Below are 23,234 nucleotides of genomic sequence, written 5' to 3' on the forward strand. Positions count from 1 at the left end.
CCTCGTACTTCTTGTGTAAAATACCGAAACCTAAGAGGGGTTATTTGTAATTAAATAATAATAATAATATTAATAATAATACGGAATAAATAAAAATGGTTATTATAGGTAAAGGGTTAATGGATTAATGGGTTAATGGTTATTGGGTTATTGGATCTAAACCCATTAAGAAAGCCTTAAGAAACCTCTATCCTATATAAGCTCCAGCGCTGCCCTATTCCTCTCCATCGCGAATCGTGATTCTGTTTCTCCCGATCGCGCCGCACCTCTCCCTCGCGCTGCCTTCTTCGCCAGCCCTAGCCACCGTCGCCCACATCTGCCGACGCCGCCGCCCTTCCTCTCCTTCCTCGCCCGCCGCCAGCCGCCCGCCGCCGCTCGATGTCGTCTCCTCGCCTGTAACCCTCCTCTGCTTGAAGCCTTGCCGCTGCTGCCCTGCCGCCGCCACTTCCGCGCCACTGCGCCGCCTCCTTCGCCCTCAAGAAGCCGACGCCGCTTGAGTTAGCTGCTGCCGCGTGAAGACCAGAGCCACTCACGGTACCTCCTTCTCCCGCCGCCGTCACCGTGCTTGAGAACGCCGTTCCACATTGTCGCCACCGGGTAGTAAGAATTATTAATTAGTGGATTAGAGTAAGGTTGGGCGTGATTAAACAAATTTGATTAATTATGATGATTAATCTAGTTTAATTAGATTTGTTAATGGTTGGTTAATTAGTTAACAAGTAGTGATCAATTGCTTGATTAATTAGTTTAGGGTGTTTGATTTAAACTAATTAATGTGGGAATTGATTAGCTTAGATAATTAATGAGTAGTTAATTAATTAAGTTTAATCAAATTAAGGTTGAGGGTTAATCGGTTTAATTGAATAGGGAGATAATTGTGTTTTTGTTTAATTAATTAAGTTATCAATTGTGTAGTACAGTTTATTAGTTGATTTAATTACTGTAGTTAAGTAATTAATTTACGGATTTAATTATTAGTTGAATTGATTACCTAATTAATAGATGATTAAGATGTAATCAAAGAGGGATTTATTTAATTAGGTTAATTGAACTAAATGGGTTAGATTAACCTAAGGGTGGGGTTAGGTTATATTAGTTGAGTGGAATTAAAATATAGGATTTAATACTAAAAGTGCTACGGTACTGTTGTAATAAATATGGTTTTATTGTTTATTGCAGGACCTTGACTTTTATTGGTCCTATTACGTACGAGGTTCATATTTCTGGGGGTTCTAGTTGTCTTCGATTGTCAGATCAGGTGGGTACCCTGTACTTGGTCAATACAGGCTTCCTTCAGTGCATGGATTATTCTGTCGTTATTCATCATATTGATACCTTGATTCTGTTGCTATTATTCAGTTGATGCTTGTTGATATCTGCTTTTTGATACTTTCCTGTTGACCTTACGATGATCTGATGTTAAGTTGCTGTCACTTGTCATTCATGCTGGTACCTAGTTGATCCCTTATACCTTGTTGTTGACATATGCTGGTTGATCGTAGGATTTCCTACCTATTGTTAGATAACTCTTAACTGTTGTAACCCTGACCGATGATATCCTTTAGAGATCTATGTTGAACATGCTAAATGATTTTAGCTATTACATATTAGGATGATCACCATCCATTCATATCATTGTGGTTGTTGTTGTTGGTGGATCTTACCTGCATCATGTTGTGGTGCCACATAGGTAAGAGGTTGCACCACAGTGGGGTGCGACCAGGACTGGCTACATAGCCCTCCTGCCACACTGCCCCTCCCCACTTCTCTATAGTGGTCAGTTGTTGGAGCTGGCAGTAGGTCATGTCTTGCCCCCAGTTCACTGAGCTCTGGGAGAGTGACTGGGACGACGAGTGCGGACAGTGACGGATATTTTGGTTGCTATGGTTGCTTCGTATTTACATGCACGTTGGTAGGTTGATAGATATATATTTAGTTTATCTTCATCATCTGTTTTTCCGATTGTTGCATTTGGTTGCTATGACTGTTGCATTTGTATGACATTCCATACATGATACATATAGACCCTTTTTATCCATTGCATAGTATGATTTTGTTCCTGATATACCATGACTTATCCTTGATGCATGATACCTGCTGATTATTCTGTACCTGTTGTATAGTAGGATTATGCCTATTCTATCCTGTGGATATATCATAACTATTACCATGATCCTTGCTGTTTCCTGTCATTTGTTGTTATTACCTTCTCAGTCTTTACCAGCTGATTCTTATGTTGTTCCTGCTATTGTACCTTACATGCACTTCTTTCTGTACCCACTGAGTATTTAATACTCACCACCCAGACCCTGGGGTTGTATTGATTTCTCCCCAGGTAACAGATAGGTACTTGGAGCTTGGAGATTCTGGCAGCTGGCTCTATCTCACATCAGCGGTTTTGGTATATAGTAGTCGTTGGGTTATCATTTTATTATGGTGTTTCTTCGGTTATGAAGTCTATTTCTTGTGGGATTTATAGTATTGACTTGGAGTATGGTGTCGGATTTATTCTTATTATTGGAGGTTATTTCGGATTTTGATATTGTCGCTTAGTATGTGTTCTTCTATTGCATATCTAGTATCTGTGCATGTGTGGTGGTAGTGTGGCCGTGTAGGCCTTATATAGTTGTGATGCATTGATGTGATGAGTTACAGGACGTGTAGTCCTTATTCCAGCCGCCTGTGGCTGAGTATATTTGCATGTATTCAGGAAATTTGTCGCGGTTACTGGGGAGATGCTGCTGAAATTTTCGGACGGCCTTCCCGGGGCGTGACAATTTCCATTGGTATGAGGCATTTTGGGGAGAACCCAATTAAGAACAAAGTCATGAGGGCTTAGGCCCAAAATGGACAATATCATACCATTGTGAAAATATTTTGATTCCATCGGTTCTAACACTTAGTTGACCACATCTTATGTGTTCTCATCAACCTTTGCCCTCTGATACAGCGGGTCTTTATTGGTCTGACATAGTGAAATGGGTCAATGATTTATCCGACCTGGCAAGTCAATAGGTCAAACCACATTTGACCGATTCAATAGCAATTTAACTCAGTCCGACCCCAGAGAGCTCTCGGCCACTCGACCACTTGACTCACTCGTCTCGGCCACTCAACCGTCTAATTCACTCGTCTTGCCCACTCGGCCGCCTAACTCATTTGTCTCGACCACTCAGCTACCTGACTGGTCTCGGCCACTCGGCCGCCTGACTTACTCGTCTCGGCCACTCAGCCGTCTGATTCACTCGTCTCAGCTACTCAGCCGCCTGACTCACTCATCTCAGTTACTTAGTCATGCACACAACCAAATCGGCCACTCCGTCTCAGCTAGCTCAGCCGCTCAATCCTGCTTTCGGCCTCGACCAGCTCAGCCATTCAGTCTCCTTCTCGATCTCCTCGACGAGTCCGATCACTTGGTCACTTTATTCAACCCCGGCTCGACCCTTCACGGGTACCTCTCCACTGAAAGACAATCAAGCATGCATGCGAGCCTTGCCACAAGATAAAGGCGATAGCTAGGTTGTCAGGCCCGATCTCTCCTATATCTTCCTGGGCTACCATTCTTAGCAAAAAGACAAGAGGCGCTACACGATCAGGCTGTAGGGCGGTTATGAGATTTACAGACCTTGCCCCCTAAATGCGGCCCTATCAGCTCACTTGTCAGCAATGTACAGAACTTGTCCCCTCAGATACCACCACGACCTACTCCCATGTCAACAGGAACTCCTCCTCCAGTGAATATATATAAACTCCTCTACAGGTATGAAAAGGCTATCTGGAATTCCACTTCAAGTATTATTTCTTCTTCACTTCACTACTTCTCTCTGCTGACTTGAGCGTCGAAGTGACCTTGTCAGGAATCCCCGACGCTGTGCTAATCCGCTGGTTCAGTTCTTTCCTTCGTCAGGTTCTTTTCATCGGCAGGATCTCTGTGGATTGAGATGACATTTTCTTGACTGGTGGCTTGACCATCCATGGTATTTAGCCAGAACACCCCAAATATTTTTTTGGGGATAAAGATGAGTATATATTCAAGTGAAGTGCACAATCGTGATTGAGCGAGCTCAATCAAGCTTATACAATCACACAACTGATCCCTCACAATTAATGACCCTCGTGATGTGTTCTTGGATTGCAGCAGCACCATCAGCATCCAAGACCCATTAGCCCAACTTCATGAAGTTGGCTTGTCAATGGCTCCCAAAGGGAGAACAACCCAGCTCCTTGGCAGCCTGGACTACTTTGGGTTTTAAGTACTGCTCTGCTCGGCAAGAAGAAGGGATGTTGTCATTACCGGCGTTGCAGATCCACCAGCAGCAACAAGCTGTTTAGGTGGACAGTGATGAGGAGGCAGACTAGGTCTGACTTTCTCCTTGGTCCTCCCAACCAACTGTGAACTTCGGCCATCTTCTTCGTCGAACCTCATTGCCAAGTCATCGTGGCCAAACTAGGGGCCACAAGGAGCCTCCCATGCTACTTCTTCCTCGCTGTGTATCCCCTCCATCGGTCAGAGAGATGGCAGTTGTTGCATCCCTTGGCTGACCTTTAGCCATTACCAAAGCCTTAAACCTCAGTATCTCCCAGGATTCCTTTCGGTGAACTCAGTCACCATACTCAAGCTAAGCTATCACCTCAATGCTCTTAGTCCTATAACATTCCTTTTTTCAATCTCCAAGAAAATCTTAAGCCATTGAATTAATGCTCAATGTCGATTGCACTAATTAAGTCTCTATGTGTATTTTATCAACGTATCAGCCTCATTTGACTTGGCTTGTTCTTGTATAGTCATTAGGGCCCTTGAAGTAGATATGGTTGACCTTTGGGTTGCTCAGTGATTGTCCCTTTTGACTTATGAATCTATTGGACCAAATGAATCCACTGTTCCTCTACCTTCTTGTAACCAAAACAAGAAGAAAGTCTACTTCCAACAAATGGCTTTTTATTCTATGTAATTCTCAAACCTGAGATCGTTCAACAAGTAGAAAGTACCAAAAGTTTAAGTTCTAATTTCCTTGCATAATGATCCCTGGAGCATTGTTAGGCACAGGGGCGGCTCAAGCCTATAAAGGGCCCTAGGCAAAATAATAAATTTTAATAATAATTTTTTTATTTTTTTTATATATTTAAAATCATATTTTTAACAAACATATTTATATTCAAATAATAATAATAATAATAATATAATTCCCTACTATTTTATGAAAATAAAAATATTTTAAAATTAAATAATAATAAAATCTAATTTATATCTTATAATTTTAATCCGATGATATTTCAAAGTTCGACAAATGGTCTGCGAAATTTGAAATTTGAATATTATATTGATAAAATTTCACCGTAATTAAAATATGAGAGTACTTTAGTAATAAAGATGAAATATTCAGAATAAAAAAATCTAAAATTTTGAGAATAAAAATGAAATATTGAATAAAAGTGAAATATAAAGATAAATCACAAGTGACATAACAAATCTAAAATTTTTACTTTTTCTAATGTGAACTGTCAAGTTTACAACATAAATGATTGATAAGAAAATGAGAAATTAACAAAAGCATAAAAATAAGATTTGATAGGGAAATGAGAAAAGTGATATTTTTAGGTCTTAAGATCACCAAAAAATTTTTAACAAAGGATCTTAATTCTGATCGTTCTTTTCTTTGCACCCCTTGTGATGACCTCGGAAATGTCTTGAGGAGAGAAAATAAGTTATCAAATGAGTAAGCTATTTGAAGTTGGGCAACATAGGTTATTAAGTTAATAAGGAAGAAAAAAAAAGAATATAAAGAAACTAATAAATTAGAATTTTGAGAATTAAAAAATATTAAATATATTATAATCATATCAAAATCTTTAAAAATCAATGATCATTCCAAACTTCTACAAAATTCAATAAAACTATTTTAATAATTTTTTATTTTCTCAAATATAATAATTAATATATTAAAAATGAGCCCTAATTTTTATTGGGGCCCTAGGCATAGGTAAGGCCTATGCCTAAAGTCGGCCCTGGTTAGGCATTGTATGAGTCCCATTAATATTGTTCTCAGAGCATAATTGAGTTAGTTAGTACGGAGCAGACTTATTGAAGTGGACAATGATTGAATTTCGATGAAATCGAAACAATACCCTCTTCCACAATGATCAATTGTAATATCTCAATTTATCTCCTTACATATGGTCGTGAAATTGACTGTGTAAAACTATTAAAAAACTATTGTGGTGATGCATTCCACTTATTGCAAATTTTCCAAACCACGTCACTGGGCCCGAATAAACAGTGACTCATCAAATATCTTATTCACACCTCGTAATTTCCCATTAAAAATTTAATTTAATCTGACGCCTTTGAGAAATATATATATATATTTAAAGTGATGCCTTTGGACAAGTCTACCAGCTTTACAAATTTTTAAATGATGGATCAATGTCCTATTATCAGCTTATCTTTTATTAACCCATCATTTTTTTTTTCAAACCGATTAATTTGAAAGATGATCGATCCGTTATTATAAAAAAAATCTATTTATCAAAATAAATCAAAAATGTGAATAGTTGAAGATCAAAACACTAAAGGTATACATGCAATCGAACCCTTATTACAATATACAATCAGCAATATTTGTCTGTAATCAAACCTTTTTAAATTCTTTTTAAGATTAACTCAAACACTTACGATTTGATCTTCAACTACGATATATTTACAAAAATTTTCTTTTAAATAAGGAGCGCAATTAAAGAATGCTGGGCGTTTGTCTGATTTATTTTGATGGCCGATGAAAAATTTCCATGGGGCCGAACCGTACTTCCTGATTTAATCAAACCTTCTTAGGATTTATTCATTTTAAAAAGAAATTGAATGTTGAAATTCTATTAATAAATTTTAATATTTAGTATCATGTTTAGTGTGAAGAGTTAGTTCTTAACCAGCGATAAACACAACTAAGCAGACAATTAATCATGAGTTTTTCCTTCTTCCTTCTGTCACTTGGCCTTCTTCTCCAATCCGTTGACGGCCAAACGCCGCCTCTATCCGACGGCGTCCCCTGCGCCGCCAACCGCAGCATCTACCCGTGCTCAGCCTACGCGCTCTACCGTGCGGCCGCCGACCAGCTCCCTGCCTTCGACCTCGCGTCCGTCGGTGACCTCTTCGGCGCCAGCCGCCTCTCCGTCGCCCGCTCCAGCAACCTCTCGGCCACCGGCGCCGCCCTCCGCCCCGACCAACCGCTTCTCATCCCGTTGACCTGTTCCTGCAATTCCAACCGCTCCTTCGCTGCCATCCCCTACCAGATCGCGGCCGGAGACACCTTTTACCAGGTCTCCACCTTCAAGTTCGGCAACCTCACCTCCTACCCCGCCGTCGAGCTGGAAAACCCCACGCTCATCCCAACTAATCTCCCTATCGGCGTCACCGCCGTTTTCCCCATCTTCTGCCGCTGCCTCGAACTCAACATGACCCGGCGGCCGCTCGGCCTCGTCACGTACGTGCTCCAGCCGTCCGACACCTACGCTTCGGTGGCTGCGAGCTTTGCGACCGACGTACGGACTTTGATCGCTCTGAATGGCCCCCAAAACGTCACCTTTTCCGTAATCTTTGTGCCTCTGTATCAAATCCCACCACCTCTGCTGCTCTCCAACTCCTCGCCTGCTCGGGTGGGTTCTCCGGACGTGGAAAACGACAGAGATGGAGTGATCACAGGGCTAGCAATCGGATTGGGCATCACTGGATTTCTTCTGCTGCTATCCGTAATATCGCTGTGGATTTCGACATCAAAAGATGGAAAAACCAGTTCCAATAATAATGAATTAGCGTCGCCGAGGAATAACGCTGGCAAGAAGGAGTTCGCCGTGAGATCGTCGGAGGAGGATAAGCTGGTCGGCGAGATCTCGGAGTGGCTGGATAAGTACAAGGTGTACTCGATCGAGGAGTTGAAGCGATCGACGTGCGATTTCGCCCCGAGCTGCCGCGTTAAGGGATCGGTGTACAAGGGAATCATGCACGGCGAAGCGTTTGCTATCAAGAAGATGAAGTGGAACGCCATGGACGAGCTCAAGATTCTGCAGAAGGTAATTAATTAATTAATTACTCTCTCTCTCTCTCTCTTCTATTATTTGCATTTTAATATTAATTAATGTCTATTTAGTTTTAAAGCAATTAGTCCACATAATCTATATAGAAAGACTAGTAAACTACGCCTCGTGCGCCTCGCCGGGTGTCCATCGTCGGTCAAGCTCTCTCTGTTTCTGCGGTGTCGTACTCCGCCGCATCGATGATCATCGACTCAGGGACATTCCCGCGGGAGGTTTGAGTGAGGCGATTGTTCGACGTTGACACGTGCAGTCTCCAGAGTTGTAGACGACGCCGCCCTGAAGACGTGCCTGGCCTTTGCGCCGGCGGGGACAATCTATTTATATTTTTAAAGTATTTTTTATAATATATATCATATTTTTATATATTTAAAAATTAAAAATTTATGGGTTGAAACCTGGTGAAGTAAAACAGGCATTCAATCTCTTGAATCTCCTAGACCCTTTAGAAAGAATCTAAAAAAATTGCAATTTCTTAATTTATCTCTTCATAAATAAGTACTTTGACTAGTCTAACACCAAGTCATTTAACAAAATCATATGGTGATGTGTGGGACTAGCACCACAATAAGAGGCTGCCTGCCTGTGATGGATTACACCTTTTATAAAAAACTAATAAGGACCATAGAAATTGCACTGAATTAATTGAGCACTCCGATGATTCCAAAAAAGGTGAACCACAGCAACCTGGTGAAGCTCGAGGGGTTCTGTATAGATTACGGCGGCGGCGGAAGCGGCGGCGGCGGCGGCGGCGGCGGCGGCTGCTACCTGGTGTACGAGTTCGTGGAAAATGGCTCGCTGGACCGGTGGCTGCACTCGCCGGCCCTGGCCCGAAAGCTGGACTGGAGAGCCCGCGTCCGGATCGCGCTAGACCTGGCCAACGGCCTGCAGTACATCCACGAGCACACATGGCCGCGCGTGGTCCACAAGGACGTCAAGACCAGCAACGTGCTCCTCGACCACCGCCTCCGTGCCAAGGTCGCCAACTTCGGCCTCGCCCGGGCTGGCTTCAACGCCGTCACGACCCACATCGTCGGCACGCAGGTAGAGCAAACCAAAGCAATTATCACAGAATTTTATCAATCTTTTCTTTTCTTTTCTTTTTGGAGATTGTTAATCATTATCTCACAGGGCTACGTCGCGCCGGAGTACCTGGCGGATGGCCTCGTCACCACTAAGATGGACGTGTTTGCGTACGGGGTGGTGCTGTTGGAGCTGGTGTCAGGGAGGGAGGCGGCGGGGGCGAACGGGCAGGCGCTGTGGGCGGAGGCGGAGCGAACGGTTTTCGGCAGAGAGAAGGAGGCGGTGGCGGCGTGGATGGACTCGGCGTTGGCGTCGACGACATGCGCATTGGAGAGCGTGGTGGCGGTGGTGGAGTTGGCGAGGGAGTGCCTGCGGAAGGATCCGACGAGGAGGCCGAGCATGATCGAGGTGGCTTACACTTTGTCCAAGGCAGAAGAGCCTTTTGCCGATGACTCCGCGGAGGGCCTCTCCGTCGACGACGAGAGCAGCAGTAATCTCCATAAAATAGGAAGGTGAGATTGAAAATTTAAATAAATACTTATTTTAGTATATATAGGAATTAATGTAATTAATATAAGGATAAATAATGATTAGCGCTTGGTGATTACCCGTTAAAACTCAGATTGTCTATATAATGAATTGTTAGTTGCCGCCTCTTTGATCAACCATTGCCCAAGTCCTTTTCTTGGTTGAGTTGTTGTTTGTAAAACAAATCAGCTCGTCATGAATCTTCATGACTTAGCATTCTTTGTTCAGTAAAAAGTAGAATTTGTCATCCACCAACTTTATACAGTCGGTTTCACTATCATCTGTGAAGAGGTAAATCGAGAAATTATAATTGACCACGACGGAGGAGGACTTTACCTCGGCTTCGTTGAGATTCGACCTTTATCCACTTCAACAAATATGTTCCATCATAACCAACTCAATTATCCCCGTAGATTCGTAACTCAGCATTCCACTTAGGTATAGAGGAATAATCAAAATTTACACTTGAACAAAAATGTATCAAAAGATGATTTTGATCACCTCAAGTATCTCTCATTGTCGGTCCTATAACGAGATGAAGAAAGATAAATTACGAATAGCCTCCTAAATGAGAGGAATAGGGTAATGGACCGAATCGTCTTGAACATACCTTATAATGGTTGGTATCATAAATAACAAATATGATTGTAGTAATCTAATAAAAATATTTTCTAAGGCGGGTAAAAGTCATTGAAGCAAATATTATTTAACGATGATGTTGAGTTTAGAGTAGCTCCGCTATTGAAAGTTTTATCAAATCACCCTTAAACTTTCTCCAATCACCCCTTTCTGTTAATACGTCAGTAGTGTTTTGATGTATAGCAAATAAGTTTTAAATTGGGTTATTATTATATTTAATACGTGTGTTTAAGTGTACAAGGATACATGTGTTCCAGATGGTGAACCTTGGCAGAGGACGCAAGCAAGCTAGAAGGATGTCATAGGAAAAGAGTTGATGGGTTTGATGCATTCGAGGTACAAAGAGCTGCGGAAAAGTACTCCAGCGGAGGGAGAAGGATGCATGAGAGCAAACCGGAAGACTTCGGTGCATCTAAGGGCCGAAAAGTCGAAAGGAAGACTACGCAAGACGATCGAGACAGATCGGAGAAGGCGAGCTCAGAAAATGGTCAATCCAAAGGTTGACCATTCCAAGCGCCTACATCTGTTCTCAAGCGCCCGGACTCTAAGCATCTGGATCTATTCTAGGCGTTCGAACACCTAAGTCATGTCAGCACGAACCGTTATCAAAGCGGATTAGGATGACATCCACGTCAACAGAATCCAGGCGCCCAGATCGCTTCCAAGAGCTAGGAAAGCAAGGAGTCATCCAGACCCGTTAGCAGACCGTTACTATAGTAGATGGAGTTTAACAAGTCTAGACACCTAGAATGCTTCTAGGCGCCTGGAGATGGCATGTCAGCACAACGATCAGCTCGAAAAAAAGATTATAAATAGACTGAAGCTCAAAAAAAAAACCAACACACTCAATTTCATTGTCTTCAGTTCTATTTTAATTTTTCATACTTAAACATCGTAAGAGACATCTCCGCCTCTGGGTCGTTTCCAATGAAAGAGAAGATAGTGGAGTTTTTTATAGTCTTCGACTAGCAACCTCCTGATTGCTAACCAAGTAAATGCGACCTCTTTCTTTTATGTTGTATTCATTTTTATTTAATGTGTGTGTGTATTCTTGCTAGTTAGTTAACAAGAGAAATAACTGATTTTTGTAGGTTACTATTCATGCTTCCTCTCTAGCGATCTGAAACTGCTTCCACAGAACCAACACTTTCTTGTGATACCCTCCCATCTAACAAAATTTAACACCCTTGATCTCTCACTCACATGCCACTACAAGAAAATCATCAATTAACGACAGCAAATTCTGTCTTTAATTGATCGCTAAAAGAATTTAGCGATCGATTAGTGATTGATTTACTCGATCATTATATTTTGATTGTTAACGGTTAATGATCAAAATTTTCAATTCAAACTTTAATTCAGCGACCAAAATAAAATCAATCGTTAAATTTTAACGATTGAATTTATATTTCGGTCGCTAAATTAGCTATGAAAATTTTCATTCTATCGTTATTTTAATATAATTTTAGTATAATACAATTTAATATATATAGAAATTTGTACAAAACTACAATATCACACCAATATCAAAATAATATTAGTAACCACACCCAATTCTATATAATTATAATATCAACACCAATCAATTTAATATTTAATAGTGACATACAAATCATCAATTTTAAAATATAAATATTTATTCAAAAATATTTATGATAGAAATCCACAACACATACAACTTACTGATTAGTAGCTCTAGGGTCTTGAGTCTCCTGCGAACCAAATCTATATGGGCTTGAAAAGGCAGGAAAAGTAGAAGGATAGATAATGGATGAGACAACATAAAATGAGACATGAAATCTTGTATCGACTAATCTACTATACTGTCGCTTTACCCAATCTTCCACTACCGTCTGGACTCGATCTTCCACTGTCTTTAGATTCAATCCTCTATCGACTGCTCTATTGTCATGATTTGAGCTCCCAATTCTTGATTCTCTGCCCTTAACACTTGCGCTTCAACAAATGAAGAACTCAGACGAACCCTGAATAGGAGTACACAACAAATAATCAAATACAACTTTTTTCCTATGTAAAAATATTATTATTATTATTTAATATATAAATAATAAAGTTAGTCATTGTTAAAAGAGATAAATACTTACATCTATGGCATGTGATCGATCATCGACAAAGTGTCATCCTTTCACTAACTAAGAAATAACTCCTAGCAATCAGTTGGTCATTGTAAAACATCTTCCTGCATAAATAAATTTATTTATAAATTAAACTACAGTTTCATCATAGCAATATAATTATTATCGAGAAATTACAATTGACCACGATGGAGGAGGAAGGTAACCAACTCAATTATGCCCGTAAGTATGACTTTACCCAATCTTCCACTACCGTCTGGACTCGATCTTCCATTGTCATCTAAATCTCAATCCTCTATCGACTGCTCTATTGTCATGATTTGAGCTCTCAATTCTTGATTCTCTGCCCTTAACACTTGGGCTTCAACAAATGAAGAACTCAGACGACCCCTGAGCATAGGAGTACACAACAAATAATCAAATACAACTTTTTCCAGAGAGCCAAGGTCGTATGAGGAGTTCTTTTTTACTTCCACTAACAACCTCATAATACATATCATTTATAATATTGTGTGATGGAATTTGTGACTCCCCTCCTATAGTAGGTTGAGACGTCTGTGCTGTTGGGTTGCGATTGAATATAAGGGTGTCGTTATTTTAATATAATTTTAGTATAATACAATTTAATATATATAAAAATTTATGACTCCCCTCCTATAGTAGGTTGAGACGTCTGTGCTGTTGGGTTGCAAGGGTGCAAACATAGTCTCACATCTAAAGTACATGGAAAAGATCATGAGGTTAAAAGGATGGAAAGTATCTCCATTGGTATGAGGCCTTTTAGGGAGAGCCCAAGAACAAAACCATGAGGGCTTAGGCCCAAAGTGGACAATATCATACTATTGTGGAGATATTTTGATTCTATCGATACTAACAAGTGGTATCAGAGCGAGGTTGCTCTTCACCGGACTAACCGCCGGATGAGCCATGATCTAGATCTAACTATGTGGTTTGAACCTTAAACAAAGGAAGTGGGTGCTCCCGTGTCTGAATCAAGAGAACCAGACACCAGGTGAGAAGTCCTAGTAGGTCGGATGGACCGAGGGGCAAAAAGTCCTAGCTGCGGCTAGGTGGGAAGTCTTAGTAGGTCGGGTGGACCGAGAGGCAAAAAGTCCTGGTGGGTCAAAAAGTCCTAGTCAAAAACGACGTTGAGGGGGGCCTGTGGTCCTTTGTTTGAGGGGGGATTGTTGGATTGCAAGGGTGCAAACATAGTATCACATCTAAAGTACATGGAAAAGATCATGGGGTTAAAAGGATGGAAAGTATCTCCATTGGTATGAGGTCTTTTGGGGAGAGCCCAAGAACATGCAAAGCCATGAGGGCTTAGTCCCAAAGTGGATAATATCATACCATTGTGGAGATATTTTGATTCCATCGGTACTAACATGTGCAACTCCAACAGTCATATCATCCTATGTAAAAAATATTATTATTATTATTTAATATACAAATAATAAAGTAAGTCATTGTTAAATGTGAGAAGTAATAAAGATAAATACTTCTATGGCATGTGATCAATCATCGACAAAAGTGTCATCCTTTCATTGATGCATACTACAAAATAACTCCTAGCAATCAGTTGGTCATTGTAAAATATCTTCCTGCATAAATAAATTTATTTATAAATTAAAATCATTGATAATTATAAAAAAGTACTCAAATAAATTTATTGTAAACTCACCAACTTTAATGCATGCTCTATAATATATTCTAGATCCAGCTGTGTGTTTTGTGACTCCTGTACTCAAGGTTGTCAAACTCGCGATTCCAGTGTCGACTCGGTTAGGGGTGCACAAACTCGTATTGTAAATTCGTATCGTAAACTCGTACGAGTTTACAGATAATCCAAAAAAGAGTTATAAAATGTCAAATAATATATATTTGATCATAACTTCATAAGAACAATCACTATTTCACATATCTAATAAAAAAGCATAAACATAGTTATCAATAACATGTTTTCACATATAAAAAAAGACTAAACATGAAAATTTAACATGAAAAGATATGAAATTTTCAAAATTTATGTTTCAACATCAAGTTACAAAATGACAAATTTAAAATTTCATACAAAAATAGTCCAATAGATACACCAAATAAGCTTCCATTGTCCAAATTTGATAAAAGGAAACATCAAACAAAGATTTCCTTTGTTTATCGAGTTTACCGAGTTTGACCGAGTTGACTCGCGAGTTTACCGAATTTACCGAGTTGACTCGCGAGTTTACGAGTTTACAAGGGGGGCCCGATTTTAAGCTGATTCAACACGGAATTGAAATAATAGTTCGTAAACTCGCCGAGTTGACTCGCGATTTTGACAACCTTGCCTGTACTTGAGCCAATGGTCTTAATATTTCTATTGTTTCGAATAATATCTGAATTTTATTGTCATTTTTCTGCAATCCAAATTTGCTTCCAAGCATCCTAATCTCATCTGGTACATGAGATGATTTTGTCTCCTTCTTTCTCCACTTGGATTGTTTTTGACAATAAGTTCCATGTTGTTTTAAATTCGACCTCATGTCCTAGCTCCTAAATGTAAGGACCTTGTAAGCTAGAAGGGGGGTTGAATAGCTCTACTTGAACAAGCTTGAACTTTTATCGATGAAGAAATTACTCGCTACACAACCTCTCAACTCAACAATGCTAACAAGAAGGATTTACTTGGTATCCGCCTCCTTGAGGCAACTAATCCAAGGGTCTTCACTCAGCTCACTCTTCCACTATATCTTCTCCTTCTCGGACAAACTCTGAAGGCGGATAAATCTTCTTACAACAGATTACAAGTTGTATACAAACAACTAAGCAACATAAAGAAGAAGAAGTGAAGAGATGTTACACAATGTGATGAGAATGCTTCTTCTTTTTCAAGTGGTTGCTCCAAGCTTTAGGGATGAACACCAACTGATTTCTTGATCACTAGAGCACAAACACTTGGAGCATAAATAGTATTGGTATCCTCTTCCACGAAGAGCTTTCACCATTTAAACCAGCTCAGTTTTTAAGTCATCAGTCGACTGGTTTACCATGCAGTCGATTGATTTGGTTAATGTAAAAAAAATGACCACTGAACTGCTGAAGTCACGCCTGATTCTGTCGGAATTTCAAATCTTAGTCGACTGATTTTTTCCATCAGTCGACTGTTATGCTATCAGTCAATTGATGTGAATGATCAGTCGAGTCATTTTACCTTCTGTTTGCTTCTGAAACAGCGATAGCCGACTGAATCAAAGATCCAGTCGAGTCTATCAATTCTAGTCGAGTGATGTGCAGATCCAATTGAGTCGATTCTCTTCTGTTTGCTCTCAAAACAACCACTACAAAAATACAGCCATTTAGCAACGAAATTTTATGACAAATAATATTCATCGCCAATTTGGGACAACTTTTGCGATGAAAAATGATTTTGTTGCCAATTTGTAACGAAATTTATGACAAAACCATTTTTGTTGCTAAAATTCTGACGAATAAAATTCGTCCCAAAAGTCATCGTAAATTTGCGACAAATTTTACTATTCGTTGTAAATTAGCGATGAAATCACAGATTCATCGTTAAATTTTGCGATTCCGCCGTCAGTTAAATACCTGGGTCCACTTGATTTGGCGACGAATTCAATATTCGTCGCCAAATTGGCGACGAATCAGCCGATTCGTCGCCAATTTGGCGACGAATTCAGGGATTCATCGCCAATTGGCGACGAATTAATTTTCGTCGCCAAATGACCTAGTTTTTTAAGCCGTCGCCCGACTCTTTTCTTCTTCCTCTGCGATTTCTCTCTTCTCCACCGCGATTTCTATCTTCTCCATCGCGATTTCTCTCTTTTGCGGCCGCGCGACAGCGTTTTCTTCCTCTCCGATCTCTCCGGCGACTGCGACGGCGACGATGAAGCATTAGGCAACGACCCTCAACGGTAAAATCCTTTTCTTTTGGCTGGTTTTTGTTGTTGCGGGGTGGTGGCGGTCGGCTGGTTCTTGCTGATGTTGGGTGCGGCCCATTGTCGGCGGTCCGTTGCGCCGCACGGTTTGCTGGAGCTTGCCGGCCAGCAGCGCTAGGGTTGCTGGTGCTGGCCGGCGGCGGGCGGCGGGCGGCTGCTGGTGGCGCCGGCCGAGGGGTTGCCGGAGTGGTACTGGGATTAGGGTTAGTGATTAGGGCTGCTGGTGGTGGGTTAGGGTTAGTTATTGGGTTAGTGTTAGTGGTGGGTTAGGGTTAGTGATTAGGGTTAGTGATTAGGATTAGGGTTTAGGGTTAGGATTAGTGATTGGGATTAGTGTTTAGGATTAGTCTTATAGTTAATGTTTAGGGTGAAGGTTAGTTTTTATTTTTAATATTAGGGTTAATTAACATTTAGAGTTTAGGGTTTAGGTCAGTGTTTAGATCGAGTTAGGTTTACGTTGGCGGGCGGATAAGGGTTGTATAATAATCTTTGTGTATTCTTTTTTAATCAATTTTAGTATATTTTAATTAATTATCTTTGTTATATAATATAACATTGTAAATTTGATTGTGCATGTCCTACTTTGAGGTGTGAAGGTCCTACGCATCCTCGTGCTTTCACGTGTTGTAAGTCTAATTTTTTTATTGTTAAAAGAAATTACCATGATTGTTTATGTTTATGTTAGGTTTATGTTTTAAGAAATTGCAGTTGGTCATGACGCAGGAGGGCAGTGTAACAATATCCTATACTATTGAACTAGTGAGATTTACATGTAAATTAAATCAGCTTGTTGTCATTTAAAACAATGATCAAAAGGTTTTCAAGATGTGGTGTTGATTTTACTATGGTGCTGGTTTTGAAAATCAGCAGCACAACACTATGATGTTGGTTTGTTGTAGTCTTGGTTTTAAAAACCAACACCACAGTATTTTGTTGATTTGAAAAATATGACCATAGTGGTTTAATCGAACTTTTACACCGGAGTCCAAATGCACCCTCCTTTAACATAGTTTTCATTTTTAAAATTTAATCGCCATTACAATCTGAATTAATTATTAACATTAATAATTTCTAAGTTTTCATCACTAGATTCTATTGATACATCAACCTCCTCACTACTGAACATCTCTCTATCATCTAATTCCTCATAAATAACATTTACATCTATAAATAATTAGGATGTGGATTGAATTTGTGAATAAACTAAATGTCTCTCCACTTTCTCATTTTGAAATGCATCATGGTTTTGAGACGTAATGAAGTTCGGCATTTCTATGGCTAAGCGAGGCTTCATTCAACAAATTACTAACCATTCACTATATCTTTTTCTCTTCGCCAAGTATTCAATAGAGAAAATTTGACCAACCTATACCGCGAAAATGAAAAATTCAAACATATTGAATTTATTATTTGCATTAACTTCAATTAAATTGTAGTTCGAATGCACTCTAGTATTTGTTCTTGGAGTTGGATCATACTATGTACATTTGAATAACATACGCCTTTTTATAAGTAAAGTAGGATATTCCACTCTAATGATTTCATCAAGTCTACCATAATAATCAAATTTAGTTTTGGTGTCTAAATTGCGTTATGTCATGTGAAATTTGAAGTCATTGACATAGTAACCAAAGTAGATTCTTTTATGTTATGAAGAGGTCCTACTGTAAGATCCTTTATCATTTGATCTTGCTCATTTGATCTTAGGTCCTGCTATTTCAAATTCTCGATTGTATAATACACATGAAGAAAAAAAATTGGTGTCAAACTTACATAGATTGCAAATCATAATACAAATTTTGTCTCTATCTTTTTCTCCACCTTGCACTTGCACTTATTGATGGATTTTATAGTTATAGTTCTTATTCGTATAAGCTATCAAGGAAGCAAATTTTAAGAAGTACGGTATGACAAAATCCACAAACAAATACATGTTCAGGAGTATGCATGTATGTTTTTGTTGTATGGTATTCTTTGTTATTTCACCATCTACAAACAAATGCACCAATTGGCCTTTTAGGAAACCTGAAATAGAAAGCATCCTTGGGTCTATTGGTTGATATCATCAAAATTTTGAGGACACTTGCGATGACTATTTTTACATTATCAACAAAATAATTAATATGCACAGAAAGAAGATGTTCTTCAACCAAATAAGCTACATATTAACCCCTCAACTTTTGCTTTGTTACAAAATTCTTTAATCTTTTCAAAAAACATTCAAATGGATATATCCATGTGTATTGCACAGGGCCAACTAGTCATGTCTCATAAGCTAAATGAATTGATAAATATTCCATTTAATCAAAAAAGTTAGATAGGAATATGCGCTCAAGTTTACAAAGTATAAGAGGTATATATTTATATGTTTCTAACCAATGCATTTTAGTCATCATAAGAACTGTCGATGTTCAAATATATATCAAGTCTTTAGAAATTTATTAGTTGTTTCATTATGATGCAACTCAGGTCTACTAACTAATTTTTTTTCAATTTCTCACGTGATTTTATTGTGCCTTTAGTTTTTCTTGGAATATTCATCATAGTATTAAAAATATTATCGAAAAAAACTTTGATGATGTGCTCTTGTTTTTTTTCAATAGTTATAAAAATTTCTAGTTTAATTTGCATACAATATGCCCATAATTCTTGTAGCTAAAACATTGAGCCTTACTCATATCTCTGCCCTTGCCTTTTGCTTGAGCTAAAAATGTCATGTGTGTTGTAGTCATTTCTTTTTGTTCAAAAGTAGTTTGTGTAAGAAAATGTTATTTTCGTAGAGCAATTCATTGAAGCATACATCCAAATAGGAGGATAATGGTTCATGAAATTAGAATGAGCATTTCAAAATTTAATCGGAGTTTTATCAAAAATTGATCACGCTTGCTAATCTCACGTATAAATAATACATCATCTATATATAGAATCTTTAGACACATCAAAATTCAATCCATAAATTTTAAAACCAGAATAGTATTCATGAATAGATACGCTCCCCTATTATAATTTACAATCTCACATTCTAATTGAAATCGTCTAGCTGAATTTGTTTGATCATAAAGTTTTTAAAAATATTCTTATATTATTTGAGCAGTTTTATAGGGGCGTAAATTATGAATAATTTAAGGATCACATGACCTAATCATCCAAGACTTCCCCTAGCATCTTTAATCTTTCATTGGACTAATTGAGTAACATCTATAGGGGTGATATCAATGTCATCAATATGTCCCCACAACTCTTTTCTAGTAACATATAATCAAAATTGAAATTCTCATATTGAATAATATTGTTTTTCATAAATTTAACACAAAATTTAAAGTTGTTACCAACCATTTTAATAGATAAGAAATTCACAATCAAACAAGTGGAGAGATAACAACCCAAAATGACTCAAAAAAATTTACCAAATATTGAGCTTTCTCTCCTTCTAAAATATCGAGTAGCCTCAATCTCAACTAAAATATTAACATAACTAAACTAAGCTTGCAATCTACAGTGACCTAAACTTCAATGATAAGAAGAACAAACAAAAATTTCAAAACTCTTAAGATTAGGGCTCTAATACCATGATAACTTATCTTGATAGAATTTTGATTAAATGGCTTGATGTCTTTTGTCTCTCATTTTCTTGAATGAATAGATAAATATACAACAATTAAAGATTGATTTACAGGGATTTGAATGTTGATTCCTTTTTATTTACAACCATTTAATCATGATTGATTTCTCTCTATTTATAGTTATACACACTAATTATGGAAAAATTAGAAGAATACAAAATAAATAGGGTTGTATAAAATAAATGTTTGCTGCGTATAACAACAAGAAATTAATAACTCTTAAATTTAAAGAGCAATGATACACTACATGAAAAATGTAGCATAAAATTCAACATGACACATTCCATGCAGTGGGTCCCACATCCATGCAATTGAGTATGTCAGGTTGAGTTTCATGTTACATTTTTCATGTAGCGTATCATGCTACATTTTTCATAAGCCTCACCACCCCCACCCCTCCCTTATTATGAATGTTTGGATGTCTATCTATGTAAGGGCCAATTCCAACAAGCATTGGATGTTGGAATACAATCAAAGTTCCATATTGAAAATACATAGAAAAGATCCTATCATTATAAAATAAAAAATATTTCATTGGTACAAGATCTTTTAGGTAAAAAATCTAAAAATAAAACCATGATGACATAGACCCAAAGTGGATAATATCATACTTTATGGAGATATATATGGATTTCATCGGATCTAACATTAGAAACTTGAAATAGCTTCAAGTTTTGTATGTGCATTACAATAGCTTACTGTTATTTTCTTCATTATTTTTTAGGAGATTGATTGACTACAAATTTAGTAGTCTTCTGATGAAGTGGCTACTCTACCTAATCTCAAAATCTTGTAAGTAGTGGTTTTTTGAAACTATTCTCCATTTGTACTTGGTGCCTAGATAAGTAGTATGAGTTCGATAGACAATCAATAAGGGTTTATAACTCATTTAAACTCTTTATCCAGATCTCATGTTTGTCAGTCGAATACCACCAAGTTTTGACGGGCTCTATAATCTCCAACGATTGCACTTGGCAGAGAATAAATAATTGAATGGAACTATTCCTCTACTTAATTCAACAAATGAAGCTCCAGGACTAGACTAACTTGTCCAAACTACACATTTGTAACTCATTTTCCTTTAACCTAATTCATTGGTTTAGTGGTACAGTTTTAATTAATTATTCTAATAATTAAAGATATATGTCGTCCTTGTTTTTATTTTTAACATGGAGCAGTAGTAGTAGTACTGGTGGCCAGTGGAATGGGACATGAGAGGAGCTAGCTACGTACATACTGCCGGTGGCCTGACCTCAACTCGAAGCATAATCTAGAGATGAGTGCCCAGCCATATTGCCATTGCCATGGAGATCACAAGAAGATATATATGCTTTAGAGAGATATGTGTATTGTACTCTACTTAAAATCTTCACCTATCACTGCTGCTGCTGCAGTAGCAAGAGGACCACTGCAACACTGGCACGCCATTGCTAGCTAGCTAGCAAGCTCTCTCTCTATATAACAGATTGTATATTTGTACGTACCATTTGCTGTGGGGATGTTGCAGCTTGAATCCAGGCCTCTTGTCTGCCTTCTGCTCTCCAGTCGGGCAGTTCCCTACGCCAACTCAAAACAAAACCCCATCGAGCTTATTAATCATCTTGGGCACTGCATTCATTGGAGAAGCTAAGCAGCTAGCTAGCTAGCTAGCTAGCTCCATTAATTCTCTCAGTGCAATCATTGACTGATATCTGTTCTTACATCAATGTTTGGTTAATCTTCATTTCAGATCCAACTCATGATCGATGGAAGAAAACTTATTGCTCAGAACATGCATGATGTTCTCAGTGAAACTATATATACTGAAATTACAAAGAAAGAATTAATAGTAATAGTACTGACAGGCAGCATGCATAGAGTTTAATTTTTATATTAATTGAGGGCATTACAAATTTTTCTACTTAGAAATGATTGAAACTGATTAATTAATTGAACTAATTGTGCAAACATTTGATATGATTGAGCATTTAAAAGTTAGAATAGAATTAAAGTTTTACATTAGAAATATATGAAAAAGATCCTGTAATTATAAGATAGAAAATATCTCATTAGTACGAGGCATTTTGAGTAAAATCCAAAAATAAAACCATGAGGGCGTGGGCCTAAAATAGACAATATCGTACCGTTGTAGAGATATATATGAATTTCATCGAATCTAATAGTAGTACAGAGCAGGTTCATATGGTGGGAGCTCTTATGAAGGAGTCCGTTGGGACCGTTAAGGAGGGTGGATCTGTTGGGATCCGTACCAATAAGGGATCCGTTGGGACCGTTAAGGAGGGGCTCCTAGTGGTCCTTTATTTGAGGGGTAGATTGTTGAAATACAATCAAAGTCCCACATTGGAAATACATAGAAAAGATCCTGGAGTTATAAGATGGAAAATATCTCATTGGTACGAGACCTTTTGGATGAATTCCAAAAATAAAACCATAAGGATGTGAGCTCAAAGTGAACAAATATATCATTATGGAGATATATATATGAATTCTATTAGATCTAACATTATGATCATTCAATAATATGCGCATTCTTAGTTTTTCCTAGCTAGCTATTTCAAGGCATAATAATATATAAATGAACAAGATCATAGAGGGAAAACAATCTTTATTGATTAAAGTAATGTGAATTTATATATCCATTAATTAGTTGATTTATATTTGTTTGTTTGATGAACATAAAAAAAACAACATACCTAATTGGATGAAAACTGAACTCCCAGAGATTATGGAATATGGTGTGCATGTTAATTTTTCCTTCTCCTGATGAAGTTGATTCTGCATCACGGAGCAAGCCATAAGAATATTATTTTTGGACAAATTAAAGAAATTAAGAGAAAAGAAGAAGATGAATAATTAATGAAAACTAACATTATCTATTATTAAATGGTAATTCAAGAAAAGCAATGAACAACCAACCTTAATTGATTTACAAAGGAATTGAAGGATGCATGCTCTTCCAGATAAATATATCTTCTGCATGAGATGAAATTGGAATTCTCTCTTAAACTGAAGGTGCCATAGGATCTTAATTTGATTACTTTTGAGATGATGAAATGATAATTTTTGAAGAAAAGTGAAATTAGGAGATTGAGAGATGAGGATGGTTGCAAAGGAGATTGATAAATTCTAACATCTAGCTTAAAAGAGGATATATATACTTAAAAAGAAAAAGGTTGATCTTTTTTTTTTTTTTTAAATAACCATAATGTGAATAGAAATTTAATCATTTATTTTAGAAGGAAAGAAATATATATCATAAGATCTACAAAGTTTGGACTCAATAAAAGGAGATATGGTTACAAAGG

General features: G+C 38.0%; 1 protein-coding gene across 1 annotated transcript; it reads left to right on the top strand.

Moving 5' to 3' along the window:
- Positions 1–6,957: 6,957 nt before the first annotated feature.
- On the top strand, positions 6,958–9,715 carry LOC141846798 (serine/threonine receptor-like kinase NFP). Its single transcript, XM_074734859.1, has 3 exons — positions 6,958–8,064; positions 8,758–9,129; positions 9,217–9,715. The coding sequence occupies exons 1-3, from the start codon at positions 6,958–6,960 to the stop codon at positions 9,622–9,624; spliced, it is 1,887 nt and encodes a 628-aa protein (XP_074590960.1). The 3' UTR covers positions 9,625–9,715.
- Positions 9,716–23,234: the final 13,519 nt, after the last annotated feature.

This window comes from Curcuma longa, chromosome 15, assembly GCF_044706935.1.
Source record: "Curcuma longa cultivar G26 ecotype Majalengka, Jawa Barat chromosome 15, ITB_CL_G26_1.1, whole genome shotgun sequence".
In the NCBI taxonomy this organism is placed as follows: domain Eukaryota; kingdom Viridiplantae; phylum Streptophyta; class Magnoliopsida; order Zingiberales; family Zingiberaceae; genus Curcuma; species Curcuma longa.